Raw genomic sequence first — 18,638 nt, 5'->3', positions numbered from 1 at the left:
GTTTGTCTGATGATGGGGCCCAGGCAATATTGTATTTAACACACATTCCAGGTGATTCTCAATGATCAAGCCGTTCAAAACATACTGCTCTCTGGGGACATTATCAGTGGAGGCTGGAGACTTCGTCATATTACCCATGTTTCCACCAGTTTCTGTTTCTGACTCAGATGGTTTAAGACTCCTACAGGTATTTTATGGAAGGTGCTTTTTCTAATACCGCAACCTTTCCAGGAGTCTGTAGAGTCCATCTTTCTCCAGTTGCATACCTGTGTGAGGTTGAACTGTCTTCCCATATTTACTCAAAGTCACATCACGGCAGATTGGATGCAGAAGCAGACATGGGATTCCAGCTGTCTTCTATTAAATCGGACATTAAGAGACTTGCAAACATGCAAACGCCACTTTTCTTGCTGATTCTTTGAAAATGTAGTTATTTTTTTCATAAAAATTGTTTATATTAACACGGGATTTATTACTGTTAAGTGACTATTTTAAAATTTCTCAGTTTTAATTATTTACATATTAAAAACCAACTATATGATCCACATAAAAGATTTTTAGGTTCTTAGTGATGTTTAATAGGGAAGAGTTTGAGTGCTAGTGTTACATGATTCATTAGACTTTCATAGAAGTTTAACTTCAGGATAAAACTTGGCATTTATATTCATTATAGTAACTACTGTAGTGAATGTTTAAGGCCTTTGTAATCCCTAACACTTAGACAAACGGTGGGTTTTATTACATAATTTGGAACAAATTTCCTCATCGGACATTTTCAATTGTTTTTTCTCTCTACCGTATTACTTATATCCTCTGAGTCTTAAAAGTTGTCACCATTTTTGCTGTTACTTTTCTCTGAAGCACAGCTGAAATGGAGTTGTTCTTTTTGTTTGTGGCTATTTTTTGTCTTACTCATGGTTGTCTTGTTCTGATCCTTTGTTGGCCTTCCAACTAGGAAGTGTTCAGCAATTACGCACTGTTTTGATTCTTACTGTACAGCCTTCATTATTTATGTCAGTTGCTTTGGACAGCTCTTTCTCTTCTTGGAGCTCCCCTTTTCCTAGTTAGTTCAAACACTGCTCTCTGATATTCTCCAAGTTCCTTGTTCACTGGGCTCACAATTGCCTTATTACCATGTAGGAAGACATTACTATAGACAGGGAAGACTGAACAAATACTTTAGAGATATACTGAAGAAAAGCTAAACAAAATAGCATGGCACTAAATTGCTGAAAGATAGCAACATGTTAACATATTTGGTGTAGAACTAAGATTTTGTTTTGAACCTACAAAAAAAACTGGAGGTTTAAGACAGTCACAGCCACAGAACGAGTGTTCATGTGTTAACATCAGAAAAAATTATTGATCACTTAGTTTTTAGCTGCACCTGCACTTACAGATCATAATTGTTGAGAGAAATGTACAGGCATACCTCCTTTTATTGTGCTTTGCAGATATTGTGTTTTTTACAAATTGAATGTTTGTGGCAACTCTGCATCAAGCCATCTTATCAGCATCATTTTTCCAACAGGCTCAGATGATGGTTAGCATTTGAGCAATAAAGTATTTTTAAATTAAGGTATATGATTTTTTTTAGACATAATGATATTGCACACCTAATAGATTACAATCCTATCTAATAAAAGAGTAATATGCAAATTAACCATCACTCTGCTACGCCCACAAGACAATCAGGAGCGAATATGCAAATAAACCCAACCAAGATGGCTACAGCCACAGAAAGCAGGAGGGAGGCATGGGTTTCCCTGGCAATAGAGGAAGCCAAACTTTCCGCCTGCCCTTGCCGGCCTAGGCCTCCACTCAAGGCTACAAAGTTTCAATGATAGAAGATACATAAACCCAAACAGAAATGGCGGCAGCCACGGAGCTGGAAAGAGCAGTAGGCTAGGGTTGCCCCCGGCGATGGAGGAAGCCACACTTTCTGCATACCCTGGCCGGCCCAGGCCTCCACTTAAGGCTACAGAGTTTCAATTATAGAAGATACATAAATCCCAACAGAAATGGCTGCCGCCACTGAGAAAGCAGAAGGCTTGGCTCCACTCCAGGCTACAAAGTTTCAATTGTAGAAGATAGATAAACCCCAGATACCAGGGCCTCCGCTTGGGTTGCCAGGGGGCATGGCCAGCCTGCAAACCACCACAGGCCCCTCACCCAGGTCACCCCATGCCCCAAGGGAACCCCCACCCTGATCCGGGACACCCTTCAGGGCAAACCAGCTGGCCCCCACCTGAGCACCAGGCCTCTATCCTATCTAATAAAAGAGTAATATGCAGATTGACCATCACTCCAACACACAAGATGGCTGCCCCCATGTGGTCAAAGATCCTGCTCCCATGTGGACACAAGATAGCCACCACAAGATGGCCAGCAGGGAGGGCAGTTAGGAGGGACCAGGCCTGCAAGAGAGGGCAGTTGGGGGGCGATCAGGCCAGCAGGGGAGGGCAGTTAGGGATGACCCGGCTGGCAGCAGAGGAAAGTTGGGGGCGACCAGGTGTGCAGGGAAAGGCAGTTGGGAGGGACCCAGGCCTGCAGGGGAGGGCAGTTAGGGATGACCAGGCCTGCAGGGGAGGGCAGTTAGGGGTGACCAGGCCTGAAGGGGAGGGCAGTTAGGGGCAAACAGGCTGGCAGGGGAGCAGTTAGGCATCAATCAGGCTGGCAGGGGAGTGGTTAGGGCGTGATCAGGCTGGCAGGCAGAAGAGGTTAGGGGCAATCAGGAAGGCAGGCAGGCGAGCAGTTGGGAGCCAGCAGTCCTGGATTGTGAGAGGGATGTCCCTGATTGGAGAGGGTGCAGGCTGGGCTGAGGGACACACCCCCCCCCCCCCCCGTGCACGAATTTCGTGCACCGGGCCTCTAGTATAGTATAAACAACTTTTATATGCGCCGGGAAACCAAAAAATTTGTGAGACTTGCTTTATTGTGATATTAACGTTATTGCAGTGATATGGAACAGAACCCACAATACCTCTGAGGTGGGCTTGTATTTTCATTGTATGTCTTGTTAGATGCTGGACCCTGAATATACAGCTCCTGACTTTAAGGTGCATTTATTTTTATTAGAAGGCTTTCATACATAACTTCTAATACATTTCGCCACATTTCTTCAATTATAGCCTTCTGGTTGGTCCTCTTTCAGGCTTTAAACTTTCCACCATTCTTTCCTGAAAATTTGTGGATGAAACTTCGCTTTAAGTCACAGCAAAGCAGGACATACCTTTTTCAATAAGTTAGCTATTAAGAACCATTCATTAGAGATCATAGAACTACACTTGGTGACGTATAACTGCTCTTTGATAGTACTGCGACTCTATGCCATTGTTTCCAGTTCTCATACTTATCAAATGTATAGCTTCTTCTGTGTCACTTTAAGTATAAATCACCAAAAAATAGGATCTTCATGTATGCCACTGTCAAGTACAACATAACCATTAGTTATTGGATAATTGAACAGAACATCAGTAAGATTGGGCTATTAGAGAAATAGAGAGATTTCCAGAAACGATGGTTATATCTTTTTTTGGTGCTAGCATTAGTGTGTTTGACAGTGCCACCTTTCAGGTTATTGGTTTCAGGATGTTCTCTGGCAGTGACAATTTATAGATTGTTCTTAAATTGAACTATAGATTTTTCTATAAATAGATTGTTCTATAGATTGAACTCCGCTAAATGCTAACACTAATGTCTGCGTACTCTTACATTATCCCAGGAAGCTTCTGGCCTGTAAAAAACAACAGTCTTCTATGGGAAACAAACATTAATAGCTATGAAGTGATAGAGTCTATATAAAAATAATTCAAATTACAAGAAACAAACAAAATGTGTAATTGTTTGTTCACATCTCACTTTTTAAATTACCTTGTTAGTTTCTTCTCTGCTATTTCTGTTGTTTCCTTATGGCAGAATGTCAGAATATTTGCTGCCTGAAATTTTAATTTTTAGCAAATGTGCTACAATTATTCTTACTTCTTGTTTTGGGGAATAAATGTTTTTAATGGAGACCTTGAAGTCAATGCTTTATCAGCCTCTTGATTGTGTAAAATTGTATTTGGAAAACTGAGGAAGCAATATGCTTTCACATGTATTTTTAGAGACTTTTTAAATAACTTCTAGTATGTCATCTTGATGGTGATTTTTCTTTTGTTTGCCAGGTATGCTTGAGAAATAATCCTCTTTATCATGCTGGAGCAGTTGCATTTTCAATTAATGCTGGGATTCCTAAAGTTGGTGTCTTAATGGAGTCCGTTTGGAATATGAATGATAGCTGTAGATTTCAACTTAGATCTCCTGAGAGCTTGAAAAGTATGGACAAAGCCAGCAAAACTACTGAAGCTAAGTAAGTACCATACCCTAACTAATCTTGATTTTACAGCACTTTAGTTTGCACTGTACATGAAGAGGATAATCAAGGGCGACAGAGGTGTATAGTGACTCAGAAAAGTGCTAACATGATGGGTTCTTGTTAAGATCCTCAGGAGTTTGGAAAAGAATTGTTAAAATTTACTGTTTGCTGCTTGGTTAATATTCGTATATTATAGTTCTTGATAAATTGCCAGAATGACAGTGTGTATGGTTCTCTTTTGTTGTCTTTGTTTTGTTGTTAGAGTGTGTCTGTGGTGTTATGTAGTGGTAACAACACGTTCTGCCTTACTATGTTAGGTCAACTTTCCCCCCCTCTCCCTTTTAATGTTATCTCAGTTTCTAACTAACATCTTGCCTGCATCTTGATCATTGGAAGGGATTTGCTGGTCAAATGAGCTGGGGAGGGAAATTCTGTAAAGGATTTGTTAATTTTTTGGTGGGAGGGATATATGAACAGAAATATCACTAAATTGTAGATAGCCCACGTTCTGGGGCTGGCTTATGGTTTGGGAGCTCAGTACACCGATCTTAACACCTGTACTGTTATAAGCATCTACTCATCTTTAAAAATATTTGTGTATTATGCCCAGGTCTGTGCTGCTTAGTGGTTAGAATGTCAGGTTCGATTTCTGGTCAGGGGCACAAACCTGGGTGCCGTGCATGAGTGGAAAGCAACCAATTGATGTGTCTCTCTCACACTAATGTTTCTCTCCCTCTCTCTTTCTTCCCCTTCCTCCTTTCCCTCCCTCCCTTCCATTCTCTAAAAAAAAAAAAAACAATGGGAAAAAAATGTCCTGGGGTGAGGATTAACAATAACAACAAAATAAAGTTGAATAAGAGTTTTTAAATAACTATTTTCTTAATCTTATAAAAATATGTGACTATTATGGAAACATGGAAGAAGAAGAATATTACACCCCAGAAATAACATTTTAAATATTTGATGTATTTTTTTCTAAATGTATACAGGCATTAAAAAGAAATAATTGGAATTTTACTATACATACAGGTTTTTTTAAAGTTCTGAAAATGTTTAGTTTGCTCAAGCGAATATCCTATCTAATAAAAGAGTAATATGCAGATTGACCATCACTCCAACACACAAGATGGCTGCCCCCATGTGGTCAAAGATGGATGTCCCCATGTGGACACAAGATTGGCACCACAAGATGGCCAGCAGGCGAGGGCAGTTGGGAGGGACCAGGCCTGCAGGGGAGGGCAGTTAGGGGTGACCAGGCCGGCAGAGGAGGGAAGTTGGGGGCGACCGGGCCTGCAGGGAAGGGCAGTTGCAGGGGGGACCCAGGCCTGCAGGGGAGAGCAGTTGGGGGGACCAGGCCTGCAGGGGAGGGCAGTTAGGGGTGACCAGGCCTTCAGGAGAGGGCAGTTAGGGTCAAACAGGCTGGCAGGGGAGCAGTTAGGCATCAATCAGGCTGGCAGGGGAGTGGTTAGGGGGTGATCAGGAAGGCAGGCAGGTGAGCATTTGGGAGCCAGCAGTCCTGGATTGTGAGAGGGATGTCCGACTGCCCATTTAGACCCTAAATGGGCAGTCGGACATCCCTCGATGGGTCCCAGATTGGAGAGGTTGCAGGCTGGGCTGAGGGACACCCCCCTCCCCGTGCACGAATTTCGTGCACCGGGCCACTAGTAATGATTATAAATTTACTACATCTATTGCTGTTATTCCTCTTACTGTTAAAAATGCAAATTGAAATTCTGAAATATCTGGGTTACCATTAAATAAGTTAAGAAAGAATCTTTAGCCCTGGCTGGGCGTCTCAGTTGGTTAGAGCTTCATCTTGTATATCAAAAAGGTTACGGGTTTGACTCCCAGTCAGGGCTTATACCTAGGTTGTGGGTTCGACCCCTCCCCCTAGGCAACTGATTAATGTTTCTCTTTCACATTGATGCCTTTCTCTCTCTCTCGCTCCCTCTCTCTCAAACCAATAAAAACATATCCTTATATGAAGATTAAAACAAAAAAAGAATCTTTAATCCAAAACTATTGTAATTTATGTCTAATTAAAGTTTTTTGTTTGTTTTAGGTTTTCTTTTTAAAAAGGTTTATAGACTTTCTCCCCAATTACATTGATTTTTTTTTTGTCTTAAAAATAAAAGTAACAAACTTTTATTTTTTATGAAACTTGGTAAAGAGTGTTTGAAATATTTTTGATATGCATAAAAATAGTGTAAACGAGATTAAAATGGAATATGCTTTTTAAGTTCTGTACATAAGTTTTTCAAGATCTTCCTTGAAATTTTCCATCTATATTAATAAATTTAGTAAATGAACTAAGTGAAATTAAATGTTAAGAAGATAATCATTTTCATGTCAATCAATTCTTTTTAGCAAGTCATTGAAATGCATTCTATTAAAGGCGTGCTAGTGATTAGTCAGAATCGGCTTGCTTCCACCATCACAAGATTTGCATGAGCAGCTGTTCATGTGTGCTTGCACAGAGCACTTTGCTAAAATGCTGGTGAAAACAGCACTGGTTTTCTGTGTGCTGTGTCTAAACTCAGGTGAAGTTCCTGGTGGTGGGGGTAAGAAGATGAAGGTTAGGCTAGGATGATGGCCCTGATTATAACATATGTCAGGATGATCTATACTGTATATAACACATTGTGACAAAAAGTGACTTTTCTGGCTAAAAATTGACTGCTGCCCTTTAATGAATAAAAATATTTATTTTTAGCATCTGTAGACTAACTCAATGAAGAGGGGTAGTTCTATAATTTCTCATGTTAGTTATAGCAGGTGATGGTAACCATTTGAAGTCCAAGAAATTAATGATCTAGTGGGCATTTTTATTTATTTGCCTTTACCTTTTTTTTTTTTTCCCAGTTAAATTCCTATGTCTCCACATCAGGGTTCACTGAAATGTGAAACTTATTTGCTCAAGAGGCTTTTGATAAAACTATGTTGATAAGCCAAGTGTAGTTTTCATTGTTATTCCTCGATAAGGCTTATTTGAAGCATTGTTCCAAGTTGTTGATATCATTATATGGTATATTTTTCTTCCCTATTTTAAAACAATACTAAAAATTTGAAGTAGGCACTGTGTGCCCTCTTCAGTAACTTGAGTACTAAATTTTGTACAAATTTTTAATATTTTATTCCCTTATGTAAGAATAAACGTTAGTCTTAAGAATAACCATTTGACAAGTGCCTAATACTTCACATTCCTAATTATAAGGAGAATCTTATTTCTAATCTCAGGCCTGAAAGCAAGCAGGAACCAGTGAAAACAGAAATGGGACCCCCACCATCTCCGGCATCCACGTGTAGTGACGCATCCTCCATTGCCAGCAGTGCGTCAATGCCATACAGTAAGTGTTAGTGTAGTACCTGTTGGTCAATAGGACCCAGGTGGACTGCTGTGTTACCTCAATTATGTATCCCTTTACAAATGATCTTCTATTCATATACTTAGATGAAATCTATAAAGTCTCTTTTACATTTTCTTTTTGGTACTTACCATTTTGTTGTTGTCTAAGAACGACGACGGTCCACCCCTGCCCCCAAAGAGGAGGAAAAGGTGAACGAAGAGCAGTGGTCTCTTCGGGAAGTCGTTTTTGTGGAAGATGTTAAGAATGTTCCTGTTGGCAAGGTGTGTTCAGAATATCTAAGAACTAATTACTAACAGAACTGTAATTCTATTGCTTTTCCAAGAGTTTATGGTTGGTGAGTGTTCGTCAGCTCTTTCTTCAAAGCTGTTTTATTTCTCACCTTCAGTGACCTCTTTAAGTCCCATCCCTTAATGAGATGCCTGTATCTCCTCTATGCATGACAGATAGATGATTATTATGCCTCTCCTTGAACATTTATGCTATTTGATTTTTGTGAATAACCCATGTCCCGTGTGGTTCAGGGTTTGGGATCTGGAGAAGGGCCGCACACAAATGAAAGAGATGAGACAAGAAATAATAATTTGGAAATTGGGGGGCCAGGCGGGAGCCCAGGAGGACTCCGCTTGGGCTCAGGCCTTGCCATCCTTTTATTCAATTTGGGATACACCTATAGCCCTTAGGCAGGCAATTTCCAGTAACAGACACACTATCTTATCAGTAAGGATTTACATGACTGTCTGGTGGGGAAGTTGCTTCAGCTACCATTGTTTCGACTAAACAGTGGGTGCATAGCTCTGACCTTTGCCAGGGCTCAAGGGTCACCAGCATTCTGGGCTCCTTGTCCACACCTCTCTGCTAGTGAAGACAATAGGCTGTTTCCCACAGATTTTTAAAGAAATACTATTTTGGAATAATTTTAGATGTGCAGAAAAGTTGCAATATCTTTGATATATTTTATATTTTTATATAGTCCATTCTTTGGAACTATTAGACCAGGCGTCCTCAAACTATGGCCCGCGGGCCACATGCGGCCCGCCGAGGACATTTTTCCGGCCCGCCGGGTGCCGCTGCCCGTCGTGCCTAGCAGCTGACTCGTCCTGGGCCCGCAGTGTGCATAGGAATTTGTTCGTAGTTTTTTTTTTAAACTATAGTCCGGCCCTCCAATGGTCTGAGGGACAGTGAACTGGCCCCCTGTTTAAAATGTTTGAGGACCCCTGTATTAGACGGTTCTAATGGAGATTATCTCTATAATAAAGAGCCAGGGTGTAATGACCGATCATGACCAAAGGCTGACCATCCGGAAGTCAGTGCTGGGTTGCCATGGTGACCCAGCACTTGACTACTGAGGCTGCAGGCCCGGTGACCCAGCAGTGACTGCTGAGGGGTCTTTGAATCAGGCCTGGAAAGATACTTGAAGAGAGAAGCAGGGGCTGATCTGTAGTGTCTGAGGCAGCTTTTGACCAGCACTTGCCTGTCTCTTTCCACCAGGGCTGCTGATCAGCCCCGCCTTTCTGTTCAGGCCCTGTTGATAGGCCCAGAGATGCTGACTGGCATAAAAACCGGCCAATCAGAACACCAATCCGGAAGTCAGTCCTGCAGTCAGCGCAGGGTTGCCATGGGGACTCAACAGTGACTGCTGAGGGGTCTTTGAATCAGGCCTGGAAAGAGACTTGAAGAGAAGCAGGGGCTGATCTGTAGCATATGAGGCAGCTTTTGACCAGCACTTGCCTCTCTCTTTCCCTCAGAGCCTGGCCAGCAGCCCCACATCCATTTCTCTCCAGGCCTCCACCAGGGCTGCTGATCAGCCCCGCCTTTCTGTTCAGGCCCTGTTGATAGGCCCAGAGATGCTGACTGGCATAGAAACTGGCCAGTCAGAACCAAATCTGGGTCAACTGAGGAGCCAATAGCTGCCTAGGAGGTGGAGCTTTTGATACTGACTGGCATAGAAACTAACCAGTTAGAACCAAATTGGCCAGCAGAGGAGGGAATTTGGGGGCGAGATCAGGCCGGCAGGGGAGGGCAGTTGGGGGCAACCAGGCCAGCAAGGGGAGGGCAGTTAAGGACGAGATCAGGCTGGCAGGGGAGGGCAGTTGGGGGTGAGATCAGGCTGGCAGGGGAGGGCCTTTGGGGGCGAGATCAGGCTGGCAGGGGAGGGCAGTTGGGGGCGAGATCAGGCCGGCAAGGGAGGGCAGTTAGGGGTGATCAGGCAGGCAGAAGCAGTTAGGTGCGATCAGGCAGGCAGGCAGGCAGGTGAGCGGTTAGGAGCCAGCAGTCTCAGATTACGAGAGGGGGGATGTCTGATTGACCATTTATCAGGCCTAAACCAGCAGTCGGACATCCCCCAAGGGGTCCCCGATTGGAGAGGGTGCAGGCTAGGCTGAGGGAACCGCCCCCTCCGTGCACGAATTTCATGCACTGGGCCACTAGTTTTCCATAACATTTAAAAATAATAATATTCTAAGTCACCTTTCACTTCCCTTCTTTCTGGAATGCGTCTTGCCTTCTAGGAAAGAAGTTAGTAGAGGCTATCAGCTGGAGTGCCATTAATTTCCCCTTTCTCTCTGCATATACTTAAAACCAAAATGGATCTATAGTTGTAGAATATCTCCAAAGTAAAGGTTTTCCTGATTGCCCATTAATTTCTGAAATAAGATGTTCTTTCATATGTTCTTAATGGAAAGAATAGATACACCCACCACACACTGCAGTTTACAAAGACCTTTTTCATACTCTATTTCATTTGATTGTCATAATAGAACTATAGTTTATGGGCAGGTTTTTCTTCTGAGAATGTCGCACTGACTCAAAATCAAAAGCAGTAAGTAGCAGAGGTGGGACTCGGGTATTCTGGTTTCAATTCTTGTGCTTGCCTTCCCGTGCATTGACTGTATACCTGTGCTGTCCAGTATGGCAGCCCCTTGCTGTGTATTTGGCTAATTAATTTTAGTAAAATTAAATAACATTAAAGCCTGCTACTCAGTCACATCAACTCCATTTCAAGTGCTTAATAGCTCTCAGATAGGACAGCGCAGGTATAGAACATTGCCATCATTGCACAGCAGGACTCTAAACTAATAAAGAGGAACGAGAGAGGATTTTGTAGGTTACACTTATTTTTTTCAGTTGATTGCCAAACATCCACAGGCTGTATAGTTTAGTTTTTCTCTAGAAAGTAAGCCTTGCTAATAGATATCAGCTTTGGTGAGTTTGTTCAGGTTAATTTTACAACTTGGTGATTATTGAAGAAATATAAGGAATTAAATGCCTCAATGGTAAGTTAATTTAATGAATCCCGCTTGCGTATTGATTTCATATACATCATTAATGTAGCATATTTACCTCTATTCCTAGGTTCTAAAAGTGGACGGTGCCTATGTTGCTGTAAAATTTCCCGGCACGTCTAGCAATACAAACTGTCAGAGCAGCTCTGGCTCAGATGCGGACCCTTCTTCTCTCCTGCAGGACTGTAGGTTACTTAGAATCGATGAACTGCAGGTAAGTGTGGAGGACTCACTCAGCGGGTGAATGTTGGGACTGACTCCTGGGGGATGTTACAAATTTGAGAGCAAAATTCTTTTCGTGTCATGCAGGTTGTCAAAACTGGTGGAACACCAAAAGTTCCTGACTGTTTCCAAAGGACTCCTAAAAAGCTGTGTATACCTGAAAAAACAGAAATACTAGCAGTGAATGTAGATTCCAAAGGTAAAGATTCGACAAGTTTTTCAGCTGGCATATTCTATATCCCCTTAACACTTGTGTGCAGCAAATGAGCAGAATCAAGTGATTTGGGGCAGTTGACAGTTTATGTTCCCTGGGTGTAATGTTATGGAATAAATGTATCTGTTGGAATTGGCTTACAGATATGGGCAGAAAGGTCAATATTTGGTAGTACTTATTAGAGATTACTAAAGACATGTAATAATATTTTTACATTTATATGTTTTAAAGGTGTGCATGCTGTTCTGAAGACTGGAAATTGGGTACGGTACTGTATCTTCGATCTTGCGACAGGAAAAGCAGAGCAGGAAAACAATTTCCCGACAAGCAGCATTGCTTTCCTTGGTCAGAATGAGAGGAATGTAGCCATTTTCACTGCTGGCCAGGTACAGAGGCTTATTTTTGCTTTTGAAAAGTGACATGACAACATTGTTATTTACGTGAAGCTTGGAATCTGGCTCTAGTTTGCTTGTTATTAAACTGTTGAAGAATTTAGAATTTTCAGCACATTTGAATACTAAGTTTCTTATTTGGTCATTATTACTAACACACACACATAATCTAATTTAAGAACAAATATACCTATTGGAAAAAGTCAGAGGTACAGTTTGATTGGTAGCCATCTTTTATTTCTCTCTGTTATAGGAGTCTCCTATTATTCTTCGAGATGGAAATGGTACTATTTACCCAATGGCCAAAGATTGCATGGGAGGAATAAGGGATCCTGATTGGCTTGATCTTCCACCCATTAGTAGTCTTGGCATGGGTGTACATTCTTTAATAAATCTTCCTGCCAATTCAACCATCAAAAAGAAAGCTGCTGTTATCATCATGGCTGTAGAGGTAATGTGACTTTGGAAATTACTTGGTATTTGAATCCAGAAGATACTGGAGTCCAGGGAAACAGTCTTGAAAAATCATTCATTGTCCCTCCCTATCGGAGCTAATAGTCAGGACAAGAGAGATGAGTAAATTAGTGATTACATGCAATTTAAGTGTTGAGAACGGCATACACAGTCTGAGGGCCATTATAAATCCAACTGTGATTGTAGAGAAGGCTTCTCTGAGGAGGCGATGTCTGCATGGAACTCCGAATAATCAGAGAGGGGTCTCCTAGACACCAGATGAAGGTGGGAGTTGTTGTCTCAGGCATGGGAGAATGTGTACAATCTCTTTTGTTGGTTGCTGCTTTTTTTGGTTAGTGTTCATTTTTAGAGAGAGTGGGAGAAGGGAGGGAGAGAGACACACACACATTGGTTGCCTCCCACACATGCCCCAACCGAGGACTTGGATCAGATGTACAACCCAGGTACGTGCCGTTGACTGGGAATCGGACCCAAGACCCTTGGGTGCCAGGGCCAACGCTCTAACCACTTTGCAACACCGGCCAGGACATGCGCATTCTTTTGATGGAACCAGAAGGTAGGGCTCATAATTAGTGAGTAGCACTGATAAGTCTGGAGAAAGGTAGTAGCGAGTCTTGTGTGCTAACCTAAGGGATATCAGAGTTCCCCTGAAAGCTAGGAGGAGAAGGAATTTAAGCTGGCTTTTCATAAGGAAGATTTAGCAGTGAATGGAGAAGAGAAGTTCAGAGGCCGGATAAACAGGCCAATACAGTTATCCAGGGAGAAACAAAGCTTGAATTACTGAAAATGAGGAAGAGGGGATAGATTGGAGAGGTATTGAGGAAGGAGAAAGTATACAGTTTATAACTGGATGCCAGCAGTAAATGAAAGGAAGGAGTTGGTTGTACAGCTTCTGAGTTGGGTGTGGTTGATGTGGAGAGGAAACAGGAGGAAGAAAGAGAGGAGGAGGAGTTTCATTTTGAACATGCTGCTGTTGAGGTATCTGTTAGATGGGTAGGTAACACCTTTGGAATTTATTGGAGCAATGTGAGCAGAGATTGACCTGATTGGAATTAGAGAGGATCACTGCTGACATGCTGGAGTACTAGGAGAACGGGACGTAGGAAGGCCGATAGGAGGCTGTTAAAATAGTCTAGGTGGGAGGTGATGGTGCCTTGGCTCAGGAGGCAGCTGTGAGTCAGAAGTGATTAGATTTTAGATATTCTAGATATGTTTTTAGATAGAGCCAACAGGATTTGCTTATGGCTGAATATATGGTGTTAAATAGAGGAAGCAAGAGGGTGAAAGTTTTTAGAAAAATGAATTGCCATTCATGGAGATGAAGACTGTAGTGATGAAGCAGGTTCAGGGGGTGGGATGTGATAGCAGGAGGTTGGTTTTATTTTTAAAAAATATTTTTTTTCAGAGAGGGAGAGGGAGAGAGAAAAACATCAATGATGAAAGAGAATCATTGATCGGCCGCCTCCTGCATGCCCCCTACTGGAGATTGAGCCCGAAACCCGGGCATGTGCCCTTGACTGGAATTGAACTCTGGACCCCTCTGTCCACAGGACAATGTTCTACCCACTGAGCAAACTGGCTAGGGCAGGAGTTTGGTTTTAGACATGCTAGATGTAAGATATCCAAGAGGAAATGGTGCATAGAGAGTTAGATGTGTAAGTCTGAAGACAGGAGAGAGAGGACCAAGCTGGAGAAATATACTTAGGAGATGTTGGTATGTGTATCTGTGATATTAAAGGAACTATAATGAAATTACCAAGCTTATGGAGAAGAGAAAAGGTCTAAGGACTCAGCCCAGTATTTAAATGCCAGGAAGATAATAAGGAACCTAAGAGCTGAGAAAAGGAGCATGGATAAAGGTTGGAGGAAAACTAGAATGAGTGTTGTCTTGGTCTCTCCAATTCATTGCAGCTCCTACTGCTTAAAATTCATTGCTCTGAGTCCACGTGTTGTTGTCATTTATTTATTACACAGTTTGTCTATCTTTTTACAACCAGCCTCCTTCATTCATTTGTATTACTTCAGATACTTCTGCAGGCATTTGATTCTATGACCCCTTCATTTTTTCAGCTTCTCAGGGGTAAAGATAAAATGCGTCCTCATCCCACGGGTAGGGATAAAGTGTGTCATTTATCTTTGTACCTCAGGGCTTGGTGCATCGTAGACCTACAAGAATTATTTTTAGTGAACTCTCCTCTACCTGCCTTTTGCTGTAAGAATAAGTGGCAAATACAACATAGAGTGATGCAGAATAAACTTCTTTGCTTGTAACAGTGAGTGTGGTATTGACACTCCGTGCAATAGCCCGTGTCCAGTCCAGCAGGTTGCAGATGGAAGTTCCCTTAGGAGTTGCTTCCAATCAGATGACTGGCTGGTTGCTTGAAAACATTGTGTCACAGCGGTGTGCTGCAGAATGTCTGGATTTTCGTTACTTTTAAAAGTATTATGCTTCTTATTCTTTGGACAGACTTTGACATAATTTCTTAACATACTGATCAATGCATATACTAGTATGTCACCAGACTTTGTCAAGGTTAGTCTTATGTGGCCCACCTCATACTCTTGAACTGGAGATTGTAGTTTATGGGTTCACCTCAGAGTCTTAGATTTAATTCCACAATCAAAATGGTTTATTACATGTGGTGGGTACTGAAAATAGATTTTAGCTATATTTTCTTGTGCGCCTTCCCTCTTTCCCCCCCCCCCCCCGCCCCCCAATCCTTAATTCTCCTCCCCATGAGGATGGGGGAAAGGGATGGGTTATTTAGGCTGTTTGGGGTGGGGAAGGTAGCAAGTTGTTCAAATGCATCTTTCTTCTCTCCTTTGAATATCCACACTCTTTTCCTACCTGCTCTCTTCCAGTAATTTCTAATTCTAGTTAAAATGAACAATAGTACTTGTTTTCCAAACCCAATGCTTTATATTCATTCCATTAAATATTTTCATAACTATAGTTTTACGTTCTGAAAGAAGCCCATTTGAACTTTTTGGTATGTTCATGCTGTGGCTTTGTCTGTTTAGGCTGCTATAGACTTGAGTGGCTTATAAACAGCAGAATTTTGTCACATTACTGGAGGCTGGAAGTCCAAAATCAAGGCGTGGGCAGATTTGGTGTCTGGTGAGGGCCTGGTTTACCCTCATATGGTAAAAGGGGAGAACTCTGCTTTCTTTAGCCTTTTAAAAAATATACATATTTTTATTGATTCAGAGATGAGAGAGGAGAGAGAGGGAGAAACATCAGTGTTGAGAGAGAATCATTGATCGGCTGCCTCCTGCATGCCCCACACTGGGGACTGACCCCCCAAACCTGGGCATGTGCCCAGACTGCAGATTGAAGTGCAACCTCCTGGTTCATAGGTTGATGCTCAATCACTGAGCCACGCTGGCCGGGCCTTCAGCCTTTTTAAAGTGCATTAATCCCATTCATGAAGCTCCAAATTGATGATCAAATCACTTCCCAAAGGTCTCACCTCCGAACACCTGCATTGGGGATTAGGTTTCAGCATTTGAATTTTTCGGGGGGGACACAAATATTCAGTCTATAGCACGCTGTCTCTGATAGTTATTACGTTCTGCTAGAGGCCTGATGCATGAAATTCGTGCAAGGGGCTTGGCCCTCGCAGCCCCAACTTCATCCGGAAGGTCGTCCAGAAGGTCATTTGGCTATCCAGTTTAATCAGCATATTACGCTTTTATTATTATAGATCCTTTATCAGTACTACCATGTCTTTGACAATGAAGGACATTTGTTGTCATGTTTGGGGGACTGCATATGTCATAATTTCTGGGGAGTTGAAGGTTTTGGTTTTCATGTACCATAGTGTGATACAACCTTTAAGAGGGTATGAGTAGGCTTGAAGTAAAATGTATACCCTTTGCTTAATGGATTAACAGTACTAATTAAGGTCCTAATTTAATAGTTCTATACCACTTACATCAGTGGTCGCCAATCTTTTGGACCTCGGTCCGTGGACCACCAGTTGGCAACTGCTGGCTTACATGACATAAACCAGGGTTTGGCAAAATACGGCCTGCAGGCCAAATCTAGCTGCTGCCATTCAGTTGTTCATTGTATATGGCTGCTTCCCCACTATAGCCACAGAGTTGAGGTAGTTGCAAAAGCTGAAAATATTTACTGTTCTTTCTTTTTGATTTTTTTTTTTTTACAGAAAATTTACCCACCTTTTTTCATTCCTGTCAATTGTATACTTTATGTAATTTAAAGTGTACTCTTAAGTTCGGCTCCTTTTGCCAGGCTACCTCATATTGTCGTTACTCATTTGCAGAGCTGATTATATTATTTTGTTGGCCATGAGAAATTTTTGACCTGTGTAATGTTATTCAAACTTATTGAAGATGTTTTCCCTAATTTGTCTGAGCACAGAAACAAACCTTAATGCAGCACATCCTGCGCTGTGACTACGAGGCCTGTCGACAATACCTTATGAATCTTGAGCAAGCGGTTGTTTTAGAGCAGAATCTACAGATGCTGCAGACATTCATCAGCCACAGATGTGATGGAAATCGGAATATTTTGCATGCTTGTGTATCAGTTTGCTTTCCAACCAGCAATAAGGAAACTAAAGAAGAAGAGGGTGAGATTAAAACCTATATTGAAGTCTTTAAAAGGAATATTAGAATATAACAACTATTAAAGGAAAGAAAAATCAGTATAAAAATTATGGTACTTTTATTTTTCTTCATGAAATCTAAGAGTTTTGACATTCTTAGAAGGTACAAATTTGTGTCTTATTAGGATTGAGTATGTGACATAAGCAAATAAAACTTTAATCAAATGTGTTTTTGTTGTTTTGAGTTCTATTCTCTATGATATATACAGACTGTATGTGTAATAGTTATGAGATTTATAGGTTTTATAATTTCAGATGACTACGTGAAGGCAAGTTAAGGCAACAACCTTTATCTCAAATTTCAGAATGCAGAGGGAAAAATGACGTAATAATTTGTTAGATGTTTTTGGAAAAGCAAATAAGTATTTTTTCCTTAATGTTTTTAATTGATGAAGGGAAAAACTGAAAACCTAAAGTGCAACTGTGTAATTCATGTTTTTCCTTATTTTGAATTCTGCCAACGATCTTCTAGTAGCCACATTTTTAATAGTGGTTTGAATACATAGTGTATAAACTAAGATTGAGGTACTGATACAGAGATCTTTTTCTTCCTTAGTAGTGAAAGCTATTTCATTCTTCTTATGAATAACAGTATTCTTGACCTTTGGGGTTTGAAAAGTAAGGCAGATTAAAAAAGGAATTCATATTAAAGGTTGTAGTTCAATATATCTTAATTGCTTATTGCTCTAGAGAGGAAACTTAAGTTACTAATTATCTCTGGTAAGTGAATTAGAGCATACTCGAGGATACATAGCAGTTAGCGATTAATGGCCTATACACACTTAATCTCTTAGTTATGTTTGAAGTTTAAGTTGATCCTAATTTTTTCTTTTATGTTTCAGAAGCAGAGCGCTCTGAAAGAAATACTTTTGCTGAAAGGCTTTCTGCAGTTGAAGCCATTGCAAATGCAATATCAGTCGTTTCGAGTAATGGCCCAGGTAACCGGGCTGGATCATCAAGTAGCCGAAGGTAATGTGATTTTTACCAGGAAAGTTTAATTGGCGGAAACATAATCCAAGTACAGAAATAAATGTATCTCTTACCTATTATATGCATCATTGGTGGGTCCTTTTGTTTTATTTTTGTTCATCCCAGTAGCACCCTGGGAATAATATCTGATAAATACCTACTTAGAATTTAAGCGTAGAACAGTAGGACCTAGGATGCTTCAAAAATTTGAGATAATTTAGACAAGTAGTTCCAACTTGATTCTTTTAATATGTTTTAAATTTATAATTTTTGTTTTCTAGGAAGTTATTTTATTTAGTTGGAGAACAACTAATAACAGTAATTGAAAGAACCTCAATCTTTTATTTTCATATTGCTTATTTAGGTCAATTTCTCAGATGTCTTAATGATCTGGGAAGAAATGAAAGGCTGGTGTGTATTATGAATATTTGGTATTATAAACTTTCAGGCTTTCTGAGTTGTGGGATGGACAAACCTTTATAACATAGTGACAATTACTAGGTGTTTGAATAGGTGACGAATATAAGGAATTCAGGATATAGTTGTTTTTCTGAAGAAAAAGCACACTCATATTAGACATGACAGCCAGAATTGGATACTTGACAGATCATTAATGGAAGCACTGCTCACTGTGCTAATGTGATAGTTGTAAAGTCTATTCAGAATGAAGTCTCTTGGCCTATCTTCTATTCCACATTCAACTTTCCCTTTAGAAATGATTCTTCTAATA

General features: G+C 41.0%; 1 protein-coding gene across 4 annotated transcripts in view; it reads left to right on the top strand.

The window, feature by feature from the left end:
- UBR5 (ubiquitin protein ligase E3 component n-recognin 5) overlaps window positions 1-18,638 on the top strand; it is a 132,886-nt gene that overhangs the window by 63,694 nt on the left and 50,554 nt on the right. For 3 of the 4 annotated variants that reach the window (XM_080647017.1, XM_080647018.1, XM_080647015.1), the window contains exons 14-22: window positions 4,167-4,351; window positions 7,595-7,704; window positions 7,873-7,985; window positions 11,077-11,220; window positions 11,316-11,427; window positions 11,674-11,828; window positions 12,088-12,285; window positions 16,693-16,903; window positions 17,782-17,908. In XM_080647017.1, coding sequence (XP_080503143.1) covers window positions 4,167-4,351; window positions 7,595-7,704; window positions 7,873-7,985; window positions 11,077-11,220; window positions 11,316-11,427; window positions 11,674-11,828; window positions 12,088-12,285; window positions 16,693-16,903; window positions 17,782-17,908 — 1,355 coding nt within the window. The remainder of the gene's footprint in view (window positions 1-4,166; window positions 4,352-7,594; window positions 7,705-7,872; window positions 7,986-11,076; window positions 11,221-11,315; window positions 11,428-11,673; window positions 11,829-12,087; window positions 12,286-16,692; window positions 16,904-17,781; window positions 17,909-18,638) is intronic. The other variant, XM_080647016.1, reaches the window with a different exon arrangement.

Source organism: Plecotus auritus (genome assembly GCF_963455305.1).
Source record: "Plecotus auritus genome assembly, chromosome: 11".
Classification (NCBI taxonomy): Eukaryota; Metazoa; Chordata; class Mammalia; order Chiroptera; family Vespertilionidae; genus Plecotus; species Plecotus auritus.
The sequence above is the reverse complement of the archived record's forward strand: the minus strand, read 5'-3'. Positions and strand labels throughout refer to the sequence as shown.